At 40.1% G+C, this 20,889-nt stretch overlaps 1 protein-coding gene across 3 annotated transcripts in view; it reads left to right on the forward strand.

The window, feature by feature from the left end:
* The window catches only part of LOC149198752 (uncharacterized), a 254,354-nt gene that overhangs the window by 208,873 nt on the left and 24,592 nt on the right, over nucleotides 1-20,889 (forward strand). For all 3 annotated transcript variants that reach the window (XM_089402146.1, XM_089402147.1, XM_089402148.1), the window contains 4 exons: nucleotides 10,765-10,953; nucleotides 11,212-11,498; nucleotides 11,785-11,965; nucleotides 12,120-12,362. In XM_089402146.1, the coding sequence (XP_089258272.1) occupies nucleotides 10,765-10,953; nucleotides 11,212-11,498; nucleotides 11,785-11,965; nucleotides 12,120-12,362 (900 nt within the window). The remainder of the gene's footprint in view (nucleotides 1-10,764; nucleotides 10,954-11,211; nucleotides 11,499-11,784; nucleotides 11,966-12,119; nucleotides 12,363-20,889) is intronic.

Raw genomic sequence — 20,889 nt, forward strand, 5'->3', positions numbered from 1 at the left:
AAGTAAGTATCTTTCATTCATTAATTTATTTGGTAAAATGACTTCGTGGTTGCAAGGAGATCTATAAGTTGGATAGATCAGCAAAGGTCCTTGCATGGAATAAGGAGGATTTGTTGAAGAAAGTGTAACTAGGTTCGACATTTACAAATGTAATTTTGATCTTTGTACTTGTCAAGAAAAAGAAATACTATTTTTGTAAATTATAAGAATGAGTTTCTTGCTCATTCCATAGGTCTAGGAAAGTCAAAGAGTCAAAGACATGTGTAAAGATCTCTTCTTGAGCTTATGTGTAATGTATACTAGTCTATAAAATGGTGTTTAATAGCCCTCCAAAATGACAAGCACAATCCTCTTCACGTCGACCAACAAATGAATTAAATAGAAGTCATGTCAGCTTGCAAAAGGAGACACAATGGTTCACTTGGTCAAGTTGGCTTAATATGGAGACATAACGACTATATATACCCAACGAGGGTCACCGCAAAAGAGCAGAATAGAAACTCGCATTTTCTCTGAGGTGATTCAGTTGGGTACAGGTCTACAATTCGCATTACTGGAGGGGGCACAAATTCAGACTTCTCTGCAACTCCGAGTGAGGACAAAGACTCGTATTCTTTGTGACTTTTGGATGGTTATAGTATGGGTACAGGTCTGAGATCCTTGCAGTTTGGATGGCAAAACAATGAGGCAATTTCGGATGGATGCCACAGAGATACAATCTTGGCATAGGTGCAATAAAGAAGGTCCCGAGTCTCTATCTCGACAGACTGTCATGATCTCGATATACCTTATGAATAGCCCTCACAGTGGCACACACTGTCTCAGCATACATATTGTCTCAACATAATACTCTATGAGCATGTTCTTGACATAATAGTCTTGATCATAATCTTATCAAGGACTAGATCATGATGAAGATCTTAGAGCATTACATGAACCAAGGTCATGATGAAGAACAATATGATTACCTCGTTGATATGGTGAATATTTCTATGAAGATGCAGCAATAATGTTCTCAGTGATGGCAGCAATAATGAAGTGCAGTTATGATGATCTCAGTAGTGACAAAGAAGAGGATTGGTGTCTTGGTCTTGGAGTGGCTTAGTAAGTCAAGGGTCATGGTCTTGGTGTTCATCAATTGGAATCTCTATAAGAAGAATTTTGTGCGGGTTTTCTTCTCCAAGAGCAAGAGGTTTTGGCCTTGGCAGAAAGCCAACATCTTGTGTTCTTGTCTCTTTGTTATGGTAGCTATTTGATGAACTAAAGAAGACACACTAACTTTAAAGAATATGCTAATAAGCTAAATGTTAAAATACCTCACAAATAGTTATCATGTTAAGAAGAATCTCATTAACTACATGCCCTAGATTCTTCAACATGGTATCAGAGATAGGTGTTAAAGTCAAGGAAAGGGGCAGCAAAAAGAGACACTTAAGGAATTGAAGGAATTGAAAGATAAGTCTTCAACAAGCAGTATACAACAGCAAGACAATTCAAGATCAAGTAATCTCAGTTAAAGTGAAGTCCCAATGCTAGTGCTCAGAATTCGGATCACAGTCAAAAGAAGGAAAACACAATACCTCTCACAGTTTCAGTGCTAGCCCCAAATTGGGTGTCATTACAATCTATGTCATACCACAAAGATCTCAATGACTTAAGTCTGAAGCAGTTTCAATGCTTGGTATTGAACAGTGCTCGAAGGCCTCAAAAATCTTTGCTCATGCGAGTCAACTCAAGCAAGGTTCTACTCCAGCATTACAACAAGGTTACAAGGATATACAATCACATCATACATTACAACAATATCACTTCAGCAGGAGAACACAATGCCACATCTCGGATGGGCATCATGACAGTACTCTCAAATTCTTGATTTCGATTTCATACCCTCACAAGGAATCAAGTAATCTCAACATATTATAAAAGCAGTAGTGCTTGGTGCTGAACAAGGCAAGGAAGTCTCAAGAAAAGTCTTGGAACTCAATTGTACCAGGCAGCTCAAGCAAGAATCTCATTGAAGGAGATCATTCAAGAAAGCATCAAGGTGAAGATTTCATCTTCACATGACAAGTATCTTTTCATTTTATATTCAAGTTTGGTTAAATGACTTCACGATTGCAAGGAAATTTGTGAATTGGATGGGTTATCAAGATTCCTTTCATGAAGAAGGAGAATATATAGTCCTCTTAAGTAGCTGAAGTCATCAAAAGGTCTCCTCTGAATTTATGGAAAGGGATACTTATGAAAAGATCCCCTCATATAGCAAAATTGGAGACATCAAAGAGATGTATATGATAAACTCATGCAATGAAAAAGATCACATGAAATCTGATCGACATGGAAGTAAAGGTATCAAAGGATGTAGGATATCTTCATAAGGTCTCATATACAAGATCTAGGAAGGAAGATAACCATCATTGATCTATAATGAACTAACAAATAATCAAGGTAACAAATGTCCATGAACAAGAAGGTTACCTCATTCAACAATTTGTGGTCTCTATGCTAGATAGAGAAAGACAAGTTGATGGCAAAAATATTGAAGGATAAAAGAACTCAACTATGTGCAGAAAGGAAAGGCAAGGTTGGTCCTCAAGAAAGACAGAATAATTATAGCTAAGACTCAATGCTATGGAAAGATTTTGGAAACTCATATCACGAGATAGATGGATAGCTGAAGAAAAGGGGCAAGAACAGAGGGAGCAACAAATCTCTCCTAGGAGTAAGATGATATCCCTCACAAAAGGGTCCTATCATAAGCTTTTGTTATAAGATATGGCAATGATGATAAGATGCATCGTGGCATCATGGAAGTATTAGAAACAAGAGCTCGTGACATCACCATGGGAATCATGAAGGACAAAATCTATGACAAACAAAACATGAAGGATATAGCTCTTGAAAATCTTAGTGGACATTGAAGAAAAGATTCATCTAGAACAAGGCTCATCATACATCAAGTCAAAAAGGAAACATCTGCCAATTGGGGATATACAAGATCCTAAAAATTCTTTGATGGAATCCTCATCGTAGGGTTCACCAATCTAGAGAGGAAGCAAGTGTTTCAACAAGAACTCCAACTTATGGAATCCATGAGATGATGGTATGATGACATGAAGTAGATCAAGGGATTAAGGATCTTTTCAGTCAAGGAAGCTGCTGGAAGAAGCTTCAATGACCTGAAGGTAAAATAAGGTATGTATGCTTGTGTTTAATATTATAATGACATGTCATATGGTTGCAGGAAACATGGATCATTACTTCTATCTTCAGAAGCATGATCAAGAGAAAAGGGATCTCCTCTCTGAAAGGATGCAAGAAGGCATAAGACACACTAGATGAAATCAAAATAATATGTCCTCATATGAAGTATGAGGTGGTTGATCACAACTAAGGAACTTTAATTAAAAGCACCTGGGAATGGAATGTGTAAGGAAGGAAGAGATCATGAGAAATGCAACCCTGATGAAGGCGATCAACATCCCAAAGATCAAGAAGACTTGACTAATCTCCCTGAAAGATATGAAGACTGTGATGGAAAAGATGAAGAACCTTGACAATGGATATCCTTGGAGATATGTCAACATGTATGCAGGATGTTGATACCTACAGAAAGATGTCATGATGAAGAGCCATCTCGAAAGGTACAATTTGATTTAATGTTATGTTTTGATCTCTTGAATAATATCTGGATGAGTTCATGCAGGGCTATTGATACAAAAATTGTAAGTACAAGTACAACTAGCATTCATGTGGTGGATGTTGATTTGGGGTAGCATCAGACGTGCTCTAGCCACGAAATTGGGTGGAGAGGTTGGGGCACATAAGATCACCAATACCCAGAAAGGGTTTGGGCAGATTCTAAACAGATCAGGAGATTTTAAAATAATTAATATTTTTAATGGAGTCCCTAAGTCTAAACTTATGGAAAATAAAATATTAATGTGTATTAATACGAATCTGTGTTAGAATGGTCCAAAAGACATGGATCAAGCCATATCTAATCTTAGCCGTTGATTAGGGACTTAATCTCGGCCATTGAGTTGTCGACAGGAAAAGTATAAGAGGAGGCTTGAGGGTCATTTGGAGAATACACCAGAGTGATCAGTGATTCTATTCTCTAGAGCGGGGTTTGCTAAGAGAGATAGAATCAGTGATCGAGCAACTGAGGGGCAGATATAGTGCCGAGATAGCAATGAAGCAGCCAGAGAGAGAGATGCACGAGCAGCCACTGTTCACGCAGGGCCACGCAGAGGCAGCTAACGCAGGGCCAGTGCTGGGCTAGGAGAGGCTGACGCAGTCCAGATGGGGCAGACACTAGGGTTTCTGGGGCAGATTGGTCAGGAACGGAGAGATTTTACTGCTAAGGAAATTCTTTGTTGGGTAGGCTAGTTTCGGCACCCAGATTGTACTCTGATATTGCTTAATAAGAAAACCCTCAGATAACTGCACCGGTTTTCTCGCATTGGGTTTTTCCGGGGACATTAGTCCAAAAATAATGGTGTCATATGGTGTGTTTGTTCTTGTTCCTTTTAGTTGCTGATCTGTAATATGTTGAGCACGCACTAGTGTTTATTTTCAGTGTTTACATTGTAAATAACTTGTTAAGGAAAAATAACAAGTAGGTAGGAATAAATCAGATAAAGTGCATGGAGGGTTTCTAACTAAGTAAACTTAGAAACTTCAACATGGTATCAGAGCGTGATTGCAGATCACAGGAGGACTAAGAGACATCAGCCGAGCAGAGCAATAACAACAAAAAACAACTATCCCGAGGTGACAGAAGCTGTTTCTAGCAGCGTAAAGGCCAAAGAGTGTGGTGCAGAGCCAGCCAGAGCCACACAAAGGAATCTGGGAGCTGCATAGAGCCTCAGAGAGGCCAACGTTGCTGACGCAGAAGGCTAGAGGATTGATGCAGGGCATCCCAGGGTTGACGCAGACCCATCTAGGGTAACGCAGGGCTAGTGTGAGGCAGAGAGGGTCTGACACAGTTCACAGAGAGGCAGTTGCTGGGGTCTAGAAGGCTGCAGGAATATTGCAAAGTGGAGTTGGTGAGGTACTGTAGTCAGAACAATACCTAACATAACAGGGCCAAAGGAGTTGTTACCGAGGGTTTCTAGCTGAGGAACTCGGATCAGTAGTGTAGTTGCACAAGACGATCAGAGTAGGGGGCATCTCGACAAGCAGCAGGATTTTGAGGAGGGAAATCAGGACTCAGAGGGAGTCCAGAAGAGAACTTCCAGACGGGAAGTAGAGACTCAGAGGAGTCAAACAGAGAACTTCCAGGAAGGAAGTAGAGGTGCATCATGGCACTACACGGGGTAAGAGACCAAGACAAACTAGACGGAGCATCGAACTTCGCAGTGTGGAAGGCCAAAATCTTATCAGTGCTTGATAGGAATCGTGTCAAGAACTTCGCCTTGAAGGTAATAGCTGCCCTAGTTGACCCCAGTGATAATGATAGGTACGAGGAGACAATGGTGAGGGCCAAATGCATTATCCTTGACGGGGTCAAGGGTCATGTGGTACCACATATAGCCGAGAAGGAAACGACATTTGAGATGTGGGAGGCTCTCAAGAAGCTGTACGAGCATACTTATGTGCATAGAAGAATGCTGCTTGAGAATCAAATGAGGTTGTATCAGATGAAGAAGGGACAATTGATAGAAACCTTCCTTAGAGGACTGAATGAGATCCGAGACCAGTTGATTGCTATAGGAGCGACATCGGATCAAGAGCTAATGGTGAGGACATCCCTGAATGCTGTCTCAGAAGACTGGGAAGTGTTTGTCCAGAGTATACTGGGCGGAGGGACACTTCCACCGTGGGAAAAGATGTGGGCAGCTCTTTGCCAGGAAGAGATCAGACGGCAGTCGAAGACAGGTAGCAGCAACAAGGGGATCAAAGTAAAGCAAGAGGAGGAAGATGTGGCCCTAGCATATGAGGGAAAGTAGGAAAAGCGGAAGAAGAAAGATATCTCCAAGATCAAGTGCTTCCACTGTGGGGTGCTTTGTCATTATGCGACCTAGTGTCCAAGGAAGAAGAGTAAGGGAGAGTCTTCTGAGACTAAGGCAGCGCCAACACGGGCAGAGAAGGAAGTTTTGACAAACGATGACTGTGCGATGAGTGCACATGCGCCACTTGTGCGGAAGTGGGGAGACATTGATTTGTAGTCAGGCAGACTACAGGCAATGAGGGGTAGGATCCTTGAGGTACCCGACCTCTTGGATTAGACCTTGCTACGGGAGCCCTGACGAGGAGTCGCAGGATTCGCTGAGTGGGTAGAGACAGATGCGGATGGAACGACAGAGAGAGCTACAGTGCAGGGGTCCCGAGACATCGCAGAGCTAGCAAGCTGCAGCAGTGCGAGAGGAATTAATAATAAATAACATAAGCATGCGACTTGAAATAGTAAACAAAATATAAACAAATTTTCTACATAATTTTCTCTCCTAAATTAGTCATTTTAAGGCTAGGACGAAAATCTAGGGCTTGCAATGAAATTTTAGGGAGGAGTCTTTTTGGTGATTTCAGAGCCTAAAAACCAAGCTTAGGGTCTAGGCTACCTATTCTCCAAGTTTGGTGGGCATCCACTCAAATTTCACCCATAAAATCTCTTGCCCTAGGTGTTGATTCAAGAGGGAAACCCTAGTTCTTCTCCCCTCAACTTGAGGACTTCCTCGAAGGTTGTATGCACTTAGTACTTGTTGAAATATATCTCAAGAAGCCTTTTCTCTCAAGACTTGACCTTTTGAATACCTATCACCATCGAGAAACCTCAAAATCCTAGTTTGTGTGCCTTCTTTCCAGGACTTCTTTTAGAGAACGACAAGCTTCTTTGATGCCTTGTATCTTTATTGAGCCTCTCTTTCAAATGGGCTCTAGCTTGATTACTTTGTGCCTTACACGTAACATATCTATTTTAAGTGAGCTTCTTCATACCATGACTCCCCATCCGTGAAAGTCTGTAAAGAGCAGGGAGTTTTGGCTGAGGTGATATCGGGCCTCTACCCCATTGTTAACACTTTATCTAGATTTTATCTTGTAGGGTTTCCCTCTCCAAGGCCTGTTAGATTTTGTGGTAACAGACAATAACCTCACATCTAATTTCAATTATAGCAACAGGCTTAGATCAGAAAACCAATAGTGTTTTATCTATAGTCTCTCATATGAAATGCTGGAACGATGCTAAAATGATGTCATCAGTATGCTAACTTGTACACCCAGGGCTAGAACACTCTCTTCATTTGTTATCTTGCCAATATTGTCCTAGGATAAGTTTTCTTACCATAAGGGATGTGTTGTGCTGAATATGAGACTAGCACCCTATCTCATTGTTAATTTGCTGAGATATGTGGAGTTAAAGTTCTAGGGAAAAGATGTATTCACATGTTGTTTTGAAGTGGTCAAGGTCACTCATGAATACACGAATATGTCTCTAAAATTATGTGGCATGCTTGTTTTCTTTTTCAAACACTAATACAACTCTAATTTTAATATTCCAAGAAATGTTGTTAAGTAGGTTGTTTGTACTTATAGGAAACTTCTTTGTGAGCCAGGAATAAACTGATCATAATGCTACACTTGTTTCGTTCATCTGTCATTATGCATTAGTACTATGATGTCATTGGATCTTGATGATTGGGACACTAACCTGGAGTAGATATTCTGATTGTATATGCTGAAATCAACAATGCCTTTCCCTCTCATAATTGTTGATGTGTCATGACCTAGCGCCCTAGTTATACCTGTACTGTTTTCTCACCATGAAGGGCTGAAAAAGAGCGCACTAACTATAGCTGTTTAAATATTACACAAGGTCTTCTCCTAACTTCTAAGCTTAATCAATAAGAAAACTCTTTATATTCAACTTGAAATTATTGTTCTCTTTCCAATCTTCAAACTAATGACCCTCTTACACACTGGGAAAGCTTTCAAATTTGAGAAGGTAATAACATGCCAAACTTACTCATTGATATGTTGTGGCTGAGAGTGTCTTTCATAAATCAGGCTTTCCCTATGTCCTTTGTGGTTCCTTGATGGTTGGCTGCATACCAACCATTTCTTGTGCCCAGGTAGGTTTGAGATTCTACATCCATCATCTCATGAGTTTTTAGAAGGATAATCAAGTCTTGGCTCTCTGCTACAAGCCCTAAACTTTTACCTCTTCTTCATGGATAATTCTGTGTAGAGTCCAAGAACTGCTTTACTTTGACATCCTTTTTGCCCATATTTCCTCCTTTTTCATATCTCTATCATCTAAATAAATGCAATGAATATAAGGTTTTGTTAGGTAAGCACTTACATGTCCTCTTTTTCATATTTTGTCCATATACCTTATTGTTTTATTAAAGTTTGCATTCAGCTACGGAATTGACCTAATTTTGCAGCAAATCCACAGATCCGCAGCTACTTCCGTTGTTGAAAGGGTTCGGGTGCGCCAACTCAACAAAGGAGTATATTGATAGATGAAGAATGATCCCCTCATGGATTTCTTCCTGTTTACTCGAACCAATCCATCAAAAAAATCGCACTACAACGCGGTCAACCATGACAGTCAATTGCAAAATAATGTGTCGGAATAGAGTTTGAGTTTCACGAAATATTATTGATTTGCTTTTTCGAATAGCAAATCGATGATTAAACGATATGATTTGGTTAGATAAGGATTGTAATGAAGATACTTAGGCTTGAATTTCTCATACTGTTAATTACAGTGTTCCACGGGGACGTGTCCCCCAGGGTCGGGTGCGCGCACCCCTCGCACCCCACGCACCCGGGACGGGGAGTCTCTTGGGGGTGCGTTTCCCCACGCACCCTTTTTGGGGAGTCTCGGGGAGACGCATGGGGGTGTGTTTCCCCAATGTGGGAGTCTAGACTCCCCAAGACTCCCCAAAAAGGGTGCTTATGGGCGTCCCCCTTTAAATTTGTCTAATAAGACTTAAAAATTAAAAATCAAGAATTCAAAAATCAAAACCATTAATTTTTTTTTTTTTTTAACTAAAATTAAAACTAAATAACTAAAACTTAAAAGTCTAAAAAAAAATTAAAATTAAAACTAAATAACTAAAACTTAAAAGCCTAAACCTCAAAGTTAAAAGCTCATTTCATTAGAACACAGTCATTTCCATTTCACCCTTAACTATTTTTGAGTTTGAACTTTGAAACTTTGAATTATATAAATTTAGTGTTCAAACTTTGAAAATATACTAGTATGTTTTGCTTTCAATTTAGATTCTAGAATGATGAATGATGAATTTAGTTTTTAAATCAATGTAGATTGTAGAATGATGAACCATTGAATGATGAATGATATCGATCAATGTATCTGAATATTTTATTATTGATTTTTATTTTTGTTTTTCGAATCTCATGGTATGTATGAATAATAATTAATTCAATAATGAGACCTGTCACTTGAGTATGTCATATGAATGATGTATGTATCAAAATGAATGATGAGGATGGATGAATGATTCAAATTTCAATTGTCTATTTAATATTTTTATGCTTTCATTATTGAACAATGAACAATGAATATGAACTTGAATTTTATATATATATATATATATATATATATAGATATATACCTCGACGACTCCCCGCACCCCCGAAATTTCCCTAAAATTTGAGGGTACTCCCACACGTCCCCCCTGTGCGTCTCCCCACACCTGCGTCTCCCCGCACCGGAGTCTTGGTGGAACATTGGTTAATTAAGAAAATGTTATAAGAACAATGGTCACTCTGTGTTTTGGTGCGCGTCGTTGTATGTAATTTTGAAAGCATCCTATTAAAACTATTTTCCGATTAATAAATCTTGGTTCATACATTTCATGTTGCGTTGATTAAAGTTGTTGATTGCCTCGTGGAGGGCCCCTGCGTGCAGATCAGGTCTTTGACTCACTACAAATAGATTTTCTTTGGTTTCTTAGAATTAAATTATGGATGCTCTGTTTTATGTTTTAGGATGCAGTCCAATGGAGTTCGCGATTAAATTGACATCTGCATCAGTAATTTCATTTGCTTTATACCTAGCATAACTTGATCATTTCATTTGCTTTCTACCTAGTATAATTCAGTCATTTCATTTCACAGTTTGGTTATTTCATAGCTTATCAATCTCGTTCTTGTTTTTACTTTTGCATTGAGTGAAGCTGCAATAGTTAAGAGTGACAGTATTTTCTTAGCAACTGAATTCAAGCATCATTCATTTTCCAATTCAATAAAGTAGATCTCCTTTACATCATTCCATGCTTTCGTAGTTAGTCTAGTTTGGCTGCAGCATAAAAATCCAAACATAATAAAAAACAGTCTAACAGAGTAGAGTTAGGATCACTATTCAACCATCCCACAAAGTTTGATTCAATTAAGATTAATTTTAGAATAACCAGCTAATAGATCTCAAGGATAATACTCTAATATAGACAGTAACATCATTTCCATACTGATTCTAGATTTAGACATTAACCATAACATAAACACCTTAACGACATAAGTAACTTCTAGCACATACAGTGCACTTGTACTTCATCAGTTTACCTCCCTTGGTCGATAATTTATGTTTACAATTTAAGAACATTAAATTGACTAAACACGCTGACAATTCCATATTACTAGCTTAACTTTTAAAATGTACATTGTTACCAAATTTCATGGCTTGTCTCATGCTTCTGACATGCTCTGAAGAATTTTAATTTACAAATTACAAACTTGCTGTGCATTGATGTGCCATAATGAATAACTTTGTTAGTCACCTTGATGCAGGTAGCTGCTACACCAGATTTGATGGTTGCATATGTTGATTTTTTCCTTGGGGGGGATGAAAAGCGGCCAGATCTCCCTCTTCGTCTCCAGCAGAGATTTCCCATGAGTATCATTTTTGGAGGGGTTGGAAGTTACATGGCTCCTTACTCTCTTCACAGTGATAATCTCCTGACTAGCCTTTTGGGACAGGTCTGCAAGGGCAAATAATAAGAAAGTCTTATTAAAGTTTTAATTTGGTTTGCTGTGATACATTTCTGGTGTTGATACTTAGCTATGGGTTTTAGGTTTGACTAGTTACTGTCTTCATAAAAGGCATTGATGTATTAATGGGCACTTGCTTCATTCTTGGAGATTTGAGCATTGTTAAATTGTTGCACGACATACAACAACACAATAAAGTTCATGAAAATCTACTTAGCTTTCATTGTGTGGTTTCTTCTGTGGCAGTCTGTTCCAGCAACCATGTGGTATCGTTTTATTGCTGGATTGAATGCATATTTGCGTACAGTGCACCGAGGTTGCCTCCGCATTACATTGCTGCCTGTAATAAATTGGCTTGGCACACATGCAAACCCTTGGCTTAGCTTACATGGTATACGGGTTGATCTTGCTTGGTTCCAGGCCACAACATCTGGCTACTACCAGTTAGGCCTCATTGTTAATGAGACTAATGAAGTAGCACAGCCTACTTCACTGCCAAACATGGGAGGCACAATGACCATTGAAGAGTTGAGGTACTGAAAAGTTCATATCAGAATAAAAATGTGCCAGACTGCATGTCTTTTAACCGTCTATTAGCGATTTGAAAGCTGGGGCATCTATTCTGTAACTTGTATGCATGGTAGTCATGATTTCCTACAATACGAAAATTTAGGAGTAAAATATTCTAGCAACAGATGGATTACAATGATATGTCTGATCATTTTTTAAGATATGGGGCAAATCACATTCCTTGTCTTTTTTATCTATATTAATCTAATTTTCCCTACTGTCATGCATCACGACAAATAATACACACAGCAATCACCAGACAGTTCAGTGGCAAGGCGGTCAACAATACACTGGCTGGTCTCGCAGAAGGATAGGAGGAATAGGTGGAGGGATCATCAACCTATATACTTTGCCATCTCTAGAGGATAGAAAAGATTTTTCTTTTCCTTTCTATCTTATAGTCCACAATGCGCGCCCTGTTGGCCATGAGGTAATGAGTTCCAACTATTGTTTATGTGTAAAGTCAGGTGTCAATGTGATTTATAGATTATTATAATGCAGTCACATTTTTTAGACCTGTTGATTTATTATTTCCCAGTTCAGTTCTAAATTGCTAATATATCTTCCGTATATGTTTCGTGCAGGACCTTGTGGGTCTAATCGTCTCAATTTTGCTTTTAGGGGATTTTAGCTTAGTGCTGCTTACATTGCTGCAATTCTACTCCATTTCACTGGCAGCATTTCTTCTCGTTCTGTTTGTTCTTCCTCTTGCCTTGTTATCACCTTTTCCTGCTGGTATTAATGCTCTCTTCAGTCATGTTCCAAGGAGATCAGCAGGTCTTGCTCGTGTGTATGCCTTGTGGAATGTCACATCTCTGGCTAATGTCGTAAGTTCCTATTTCTGCAAATTTGTTGTAATCAGCTTTATTTCTGCCAGTATCAGACTTCCTAGTTTGTAATCATTAATGAGATAACTCTGCATAACATGTTCAAGAAATTATGGATTCTTCCATGAACACAAATTATTTTTAGAGCTTGTTGGCAACAAGCTATAATTTGAAGAACCTGGTACACATTGCTAGGCTTAGGCCTGACAAAATCAGCTAATAAAAACATAGTTTGTCATCAAGGGTATGAATGGCACCGATATACTATAGTTTTAGTCGTATAATGTCAAAACATTTACAATCAAATCCATGTTGTCTGTTTTCAGCTTGTACGCTACTCTATAACCTACTACTGGTTAGCACTAATTTCTACACCCTGTAAACTGATGCAAACTTTAAAAATCAGCAATAGAAATTAGCAAACATATGGGAAAATCTGCTTTAAGTGTCCCTCGCAAATACCCCTCTCTGATTGGGTTGTGCTTGCCAACCTTGTGTGAAAATTTCTGAATCTAACACATCAGAAACCCCTGCTGCAATATCTGGTTTACTATCTCCTACTTGTTCTTTACATCAACAAGTTATTTAATAACATAAACATCGAAGTAAACACAATTACAGCCTTCACAAATATACAGATCAACAACTGAAATAAACTGAGACAACACAAGGGTCAGCGTTATTTTTGGACAATCGTCCCCGGAAAAACCCAATTCAGGAAAAGCAGTGCAATATATATGAGGGTTTTATTATTAAGCAGATTTCTGAATACAACTAGGGTGCCAGAAATGGCTCACCCTTCAGAGAATATTCTCGGCAGTAGTACCTCTATACTGAGACAGATATTCTGGAAAATTAGCAACCAGATGAACAATCCCACAATGACTCCGGTTGTTCCTTATGTTGGATAGCGAAAGCTGCTCCAAGCGCTCCTCTGGAATTGCGTCACCCTCTCCTGGCTAATCTGCTCTCAGTCTGCCCCACAGAACCTCCTCAACGTAGCCTCTTCAACCTAGCATCAGCCTCTACAACCCTCTGCATTGTCTATGTCTGCTGCTGTGACTTTCTGCGTCAGCCTCTGTGTCCTCTGCATCTACCTCTGCAGCTTCTGCGTCCTCTGCGCTGGCCTCCTTAGCCTTTGCATTAGCCCTCCTAAGCTCTGCGCTGCCTCTTCTAGGACTTTGTTGCCTTTCTGATATGTATTCTTAAGCTTTGGATCAAAATCCCTTGCTAAACTGCCCCTCACTGCAACTGATCTCTAACTCGATTTCCTCAGCAAACCCAGCCCCAGAAAATAGACTTGATCTCTCTTGGTGTGTCTCCAACTGGCTCTCAAGCCTGCTTTTATACTTTTCTTGTTGACAATTCAACGGCTGAGATTAAATCCCTAATCAACGGCTAAGATTAGATCTGGCTTGATCTTCGTTTCTTAGAACTTTCTCACCCATTTTATATTAATACACATTAATATTTTAATTTTCCTAAGTTTAGACCTAGGGTCTGATTAGAAATATTAATTATTTTAATATCTCTTCATTCGAGTGGAATTTCTCTAAACGATTTATGGGTCTTGGAGATCTCATGTGCCTTAGCCTCTCCACCAATTTTCATGGCTAGAGCACATCTGATGCTACCAAAAATCAACACTCCCTCTTAGCAAGGAATGTGCTCTAGTAATGCTTCACCATAGAAACATTACACTGATCTTCCGCATTGGTACCTGTGTTGATGCTTCGCTAGCTGCCTCACATCCCTTGCAATGCTGCTTCCTATACTGCTGCCCATGACACTACCACTCCCACTGCTACATCTGTACTGTAGCTCCCTATCAAAATGTTGCCTCATGCTGCCCATAGCACTGCCACTGCCAACTGTTGCACTGCAACTCAGTTACTGAGAAGTAAGTAACTGGCTTCACCCAAACACTGACATCCTGGTCAGTCTGGAAGCCTCATGATGTTGAAGCTATCTCTATTGTTATCCTGTGCCTCTCGCACTGCTGCAACCTCCACTGCGCTGCTACAGACTTCTGCACTCTAGCACTGCCTTGTCGCTCCATCACACCTTGCTCCACCTGACACCTGTCATCATGCTATTGTCGTTAAGGGCTCCCGTAGTCGTATGTGATCCAAGAGTTTGGGCACCTCAAGAATCTTGCCCCTCTTCTATGGTCCTCTTGACAACAGCTCTATGTCTCCCCACCTCTTCCCTAAAGGTGCATGAGCACTCATGGCACAATTGTCATCAGTCTCGACATCCTTTTTTGCCTTTGCTGGAGCTGCCTTTGAGTCGGAAGCTTCTCCCTTGCCTTTCTTCCTGGGGCACTGAGATGCGTAATGTCCGAGCTCCCCAAAATTGAAGTACTTGACTTTGGAGATGTCCTTCTTCTTCCTCTTCTAAACTCCTTGTTGTCTCACAGATGCTAGAGCCGCATCCTCTTCTTCCTCTTTCTTGACTCGAACTCCCTTACCGCTACTCCTCGCCTTGGTTAACCTATTGATCTCTTCTTGTCGAAGAGCTGCCCACATCTCCTCCCAACTAGGGAAAATCGCTCTGCCCAAAATGCTTTGGACAAACGTCTCCCAATCCTCGGAGACTACATTCAAAGCAATCCTGACCATAGACTCTGGATCTGATGTAGACCCCACGGAAGTAAGCTAGACATGAATTCCTTGCAACCTGAGAAGGAAGTGATCTATCTCCTCTCCTTTTTGCATCTAATATGACCTCAACTGATTTTCCAATAACATCTTCCACTGCACGAAAGAGCCCTTGTATAAGGTGGTAAGGGTCTCCCACATATCCCTTGTTGTTGACTTCTCAGCGATATGTGGTATTACATGATCCTTGACCCCGTCTAGGATCATGCATTTTGCCTTTGCCTTCGCCATGGTCTCCTCATACTTCTCATTTGCATCAGGGTCAACTGGGATAGCAACTGTTTTCAAGGCATAGTCCTTGATGCGATGTTTATCCAGGATTGCCAGGATCTTGGCCTTCCAGATGACAAAATTGGAAGCCCCGTCCAATCTGTCCTGATCCCTCAATCCGTTCACTACCATCTCTGCTCCTCTCCGCTAGACTCTCTCTGAGTCTTGATTTCGCTCCTGGAAATCCTCCTGCAACTATCGAATCACTCCTCTCCAATCCCCCTTTGTTGTTGCAACTCGGAGCTGGATTTCTTGGCTAGAAATCCATCGAGGTAGTGCTTCCCTCTACCTTGGTTCTGTCTCCTTAGACATTGTTCTGTACTGACAGGACTAGCGTCCCAGCAGCTCCTCAAATCAAAATTTGCACAGCTCCCTTAGCCCCAACAACTTAAGAACCTGAGCCCTTCAGGCTTTGCGCAATCACGGTATAGGCTGAATCTGCTCCTCCCGGCCAACTGCGTCAATCCTTCCTGGTTGAGAAGGATGACGCGGCTCTACGTGAGCTTGTTCTTCCCCTCTGCCTCTGCGCTGGCCCTTCTCCTGGCTCAGAATGCAGATGCAGTTTCTGCATGAGCCTCTATGTCACCCTATTCTTGCCTCTTCAACTCTGGAACAACGTTGTCTCTCGAGATAGTTGCTTCTTTGCTACAAATTCTCAGATTTCTTTGGTTGGTGTCTTCAGTCCTCTTTGATCTGCCATTGCTCTAATACCATGTGAAAATTTATGAATCTAACACATCAGAAACCCCTACTACAATATCTGGTTTACTATCTCGTCCTTGTTCTTTACATTAACAAGTTATTTAATAACATAAACATCGAAGTAAACACAATTGCAGCCTTCACAAATATACAGATCAACAACTGAAATAAACTAAGACAACACAAGGGACAACATTATTTTTGGACAATCATGCCCGCAAAAACCCAATTCGGGAAAACCGGTGTAGCATATATGAGGGTTTTATTATTAAGCAGATTTTTGAATACAACTAGGGTGCCATAAATGGCTCACCCTTTAGAGAATATCCTTAGCAGTTGTACCTCTATTCGGAGACAGATATTCTGGCAAATCAACAACTAGATGAACAATCCCAAAGTGACTTCGGTTGTTCGTTGTGTTAGACAGCGAAAGTTGCTCCAAGAGCTCCTCTGCAACTGTGTCACCCTCTCTCGGCTAATCTACTCTCAGCCTGCCCCACAGAACCTCCTCAGCGCAATCTCTTCAACCCAGCGTTAGTGTCTACAGCTCTCTGCGCTGTCTACGTCACCCTCTGCGGTTTTTTGCATCCTTTACGTCTGCCTCTGCAGTTTCTACGTCCTCTGCACTGGCCTCCTTAGTCCCTGCGTCCTTTGCGTCTGCCTCCATAGCTTCTACGTCCTCTGCGCTGGCCTCCTTAGCCTCTGCGTCAACCCTCCTTGGCTTTGCGCTGCCTCTTCCAGCACTTTGTTGCCTCTTTGATACGTATTCTTCAGCCTTGGATCGAAATCGCTTGTTGAACTGCCCCTCACTGCAACTGATCTCTAACTTGATTTCCTCAGCAAACCCAGCCCCAAAAAATCAAATTCTTGATCTCTCTTGGTGCGTCTCCAACTGACCCTCAAGCCTCCTCTTATACTTTTCTTGTTGATGATTCAATGGACGAGATTAAGTCCCTAATAAGTGGCTAAGATTATATCTGGCTTGATCCTCGTCTCTTAGAACTTCCTCACCCATTTTATATTAATACACATTAATATTTTAATTTTCTTAAGTTTAGACTTAGGGTCTCATTAAAAATATTAATTATTTTAATATCTCTTCATCTGGGTGGAATTTCTTCAAACGATTTCTGGGTCTTGGAGATCTCATGTGCCTTAGTCTCTCCACCAATTTTCATGGCTAGAGCAGATTTGATGCTACCAAAAATCAACACCTTGGGGTGGTGTCTGTTAAATTTCTAATACCATCCCAGATTTATTTTCTCTCAACAATTATGTATACCAAAAAATTCATTTTATTACCCAAATAATTTTTGAATTGCTGAAAAATAAAATAGTTGGTATTTTTACTTCCAGACATTAATATGCAACGGAAAATAAAAACAGAGAGATCATTCACATCACAACAACAAATGTACACCTAAGTTGCACTGAAACAGATAAGAAAACGGGGTTTGAAATAGATATGACAAATTTTCAAAAAATATGGATATAATACGGCAAGGAAACGACATATATTTATATATATACACACACACACACGACAAAATAAAACTTTTATATTACCATTCATCTTTTAGAATCTAGATTCTATATTTAAAAATACATAATCATCATCATGAAATCCACATAAACAAATCATCATCATCAATTCAGCATAAACATTGTCATCATCATTAGTGATTATTATAACATTCAACATATCATCAAATTTTTGTTTCCAATTTCAATCATCAACATCATCACCAAAATTAATAATGCTATATGCACACTACATGGTGAAAATTACAAAATGAAGCATGACTGACAGTCTAGTATCATATGACATATTATGGTATTCAATGTTCATTGTTCAAAAATTTAAAACATCATCATAAATTACATTTACATATCATCAAATATGTCTTCATCCATGTAATTAAGATCTACATCACCATTTGGATCCTCTCCATGAGTGGGAGCATTGCTGCAATGTTCACTTGAAGATGCAATTATTGGTGCCTCTTCATCAAACAAAGTCATATGAAACATGACATTCAACCATGTCTCATATCCAAGTCAAGGAACTCTAGAAACGATTCCAAAACCTTTAAAAATGCCCAAAACGTTTCAGAAATAGGATCCTGTGTTGACAAAAAATTGAAGCGTTTCCATGTCGTTTCTATGTTGTATCGTACCTGTTTCCGTTTCTGAAACACCGAACGACGTTTCTGGGGTTTTGGAGGGACGTTTCTACGGTTTTGGAGGGACGTTTCCGGTAACTTAGATTTACACCCATAACAATTCTCCGTCATTTAATAATCTTAGGAGAATCTGGGTTTTGACCCATAGAGAAAGTACATAGAAAAATGCAAAGACTTGAAGTTGTAACACAGCCTCACTAGGAGTAATTCAACCCAAGGAATTCTAGCCTTCTGGAAATCAACCACTAAAGAAATTTTCCTGGAGAATTCGACCCACCTTTCACCAGCAATTCGGCCCTAGAGAAATCTGCCTCGCCAATTCATAGCCTCCATGCTTTAGCAATTTGGCCTGCCTCAATCTCCAGATCTCGGCTACCTGGAAATACGCTTGAATCACCCTACACTCTTCCTCTTTCTCCTCGGTCTAGATGAGCCTCTCACTCTGGAGTAGGGAAAAATTTAGGTGCTAATTTTTGCAGGTGGGCTAATTTTTCAAGCATTTTCCAAAAAAGAGACTTGCCAATGTCCATATTTTCTAAACATGATTCACCCAAATTTTATAGTATAAAATCATTTTACCTTAGAAATCACCAAAATTTTATAGATACTATATAAAAGCATTAGAAATTTGAATTTTTTTACAGAAATTTTACCAAGCATTTTACAATTTGCATATTAACATTCGCCATGTTTTCTGAACTTTAAAATAAATTTACATCCTTAAAATTTTCCAGGATCTAGAGCAAATCTCTCTCTCCTTCTTTGAGAAAGTCGCTTTCTCAAAATGCAGTGGTTGCCTCTTGTCTTGTATCTTCACCTCTCCCTTAGGCTTTTGTTTATAATTTTCATTAAGCCAAATCCCTAACCCTAATCTCCTAAGTGATTGACGGTTGATTGAGATTAGATTTCACCTCAACTTAAGATCAATAGTTGAGATCATATCTATTTCACTTAAATAATTTTATTATTTATCCTTAGTACTTTGGCTTAATAGTCATGTTGACCACCAAAAGTGAGGACCCCTAGGAGAGCTTTTCTCTTATTCATCTTTTTCCAGCTAGCAACCCTTGAGAGCCACCTTGTAGCCGATGTGATGTGCCATTTTATCTCTACTTCTTGCATCAATTGTATGTTTCCTCACCCTTTTGTTAAGAGCATATGTTAGAAGGTGGGCAATCTGACCCAAAAGGTATGTTTATCATTATGCAATCAGGTGCTTATGCTTGTTTTTCATTTGGGAATTTTGGGCATGGATTATTACGTGACATGGAAGAAGGAAGGGCTTTGACTGTGGTTTTGTTCCTTCACCTTAAATGGGGGGTTAGTTTTTAATCCTAGTCCTATGGGATCTCCCCTATTTGTCTATGGATTTACGAAAGGCACTACTTGGGAAACCTCGATTTTGGTAGCGTGGTCCCATTTCCCCATTCCACATTTTTCACTCTCCTTCACACATTACAAGCCCTATATCACCATCTTACTTCTTTGGGTCCACAAAGCATTGGCACACCCCATATGGGTCGGGCCTAGAAACATTGCCCAGGAGGTTGATGCAGCTAAAAGAAAGTTAAAAGCACATCATGACCACAAACAACAAACAAAAGAAAAAGAAAATCATAAAATGCGAAAGATGGCCAGGACATTTGATATAGCACGTGGGCAAAAGCCAAACATGAGCTTTACCACTTATCATTATGGCCATCACCTTGGTTCCTAGGGCCCATGAGTGCCCCTCACATATTTAAAGGAACCCATGCACATCCCAATCCTCGGTAGGCATTAAATTGCCCCACCTCAAGGGGGTAATAACTACTTTACATCATATACAACATGCTCTCATGTCCTGGAGCTTCGAGCAGTAATACAAAGAAAAATCAAGAAAAAGAAAAAGGCAAATAAAGAGGGTTAGAAAAACAAAGGTTGGGGTAACTCATGTAACCACAATTGCTTCCAGATCACATTTATACACCTGATATGTGGACTTCCTTATTATTGTTATCCTTGTACCTATGGCATTTGGCCTCGAGTCCCTTGTGTCCTCCTCCATTTCATCATCATTCACATGCCACCTATTAATTGAAGGATGTACCAGGGACATGACTTTTCCAACCCAGATAGGATCGTCTATTAACCACTCCTACCTAGGGAGTAACACTTTTATGTGATCAAAGCCCCAAATTTGGAAAGGAAGCCCCATATCAAGTCTCAATTTGCCTGTGACTAACAAGCTTGGTTCACTTAGATGCACTAATGATTAATTGTACCTAATGGTGAAGGTGCAACACTAGACATTATGTGTGATTGGTAGGTGGTTTTCATCATGGGTTGGACAACTTAACTGGGGCCTAAGTCCACTAGAGGAGCACATTACACCCTACTGGTGAAGCGTTGAGAGTTGTGGGATTCTTGTTGTTTGTAGAGCATCATCCCACTCCATGGGCACCTATAGCACCCCAACAGTCTGTGCTTTGCCTTGCATCATTCATGAGATGATGCACTTGGACCAGTATGCCCCCAACCGGCTTAGCAGTGCACTTATGGTTTGGGAGTTGATCTGAGTCCCAGATGAGGTGGTCTCACCCCTTGAGACATGAGAAGGATAGCACCATACTTAGAAGCTTGAGCCGTCAACGTTGGAACAAAATCAGGCTATTTGATCATCAAGAGACCCATGAGGCCCATTTTGTGCCCCAAACACAAAACAGGGGCCCA

Source organism: Pinus tabuliformis, chromosome 2_1 (genome assembly GCF_031772625.1).
Source record: "Pinus tabuliformis cultivar Carrire ecotype Pingquan chromosome 2_1, CPIR1, whole genome shotgun sequence".
Taxonomy (NCBI): domain Eukaryota; kingdom Viridiplantae; phylum Streptophyta; class Pinopsida; order Pinales; family Pinaceae; genus Pinus; species Pinus tabuliformis.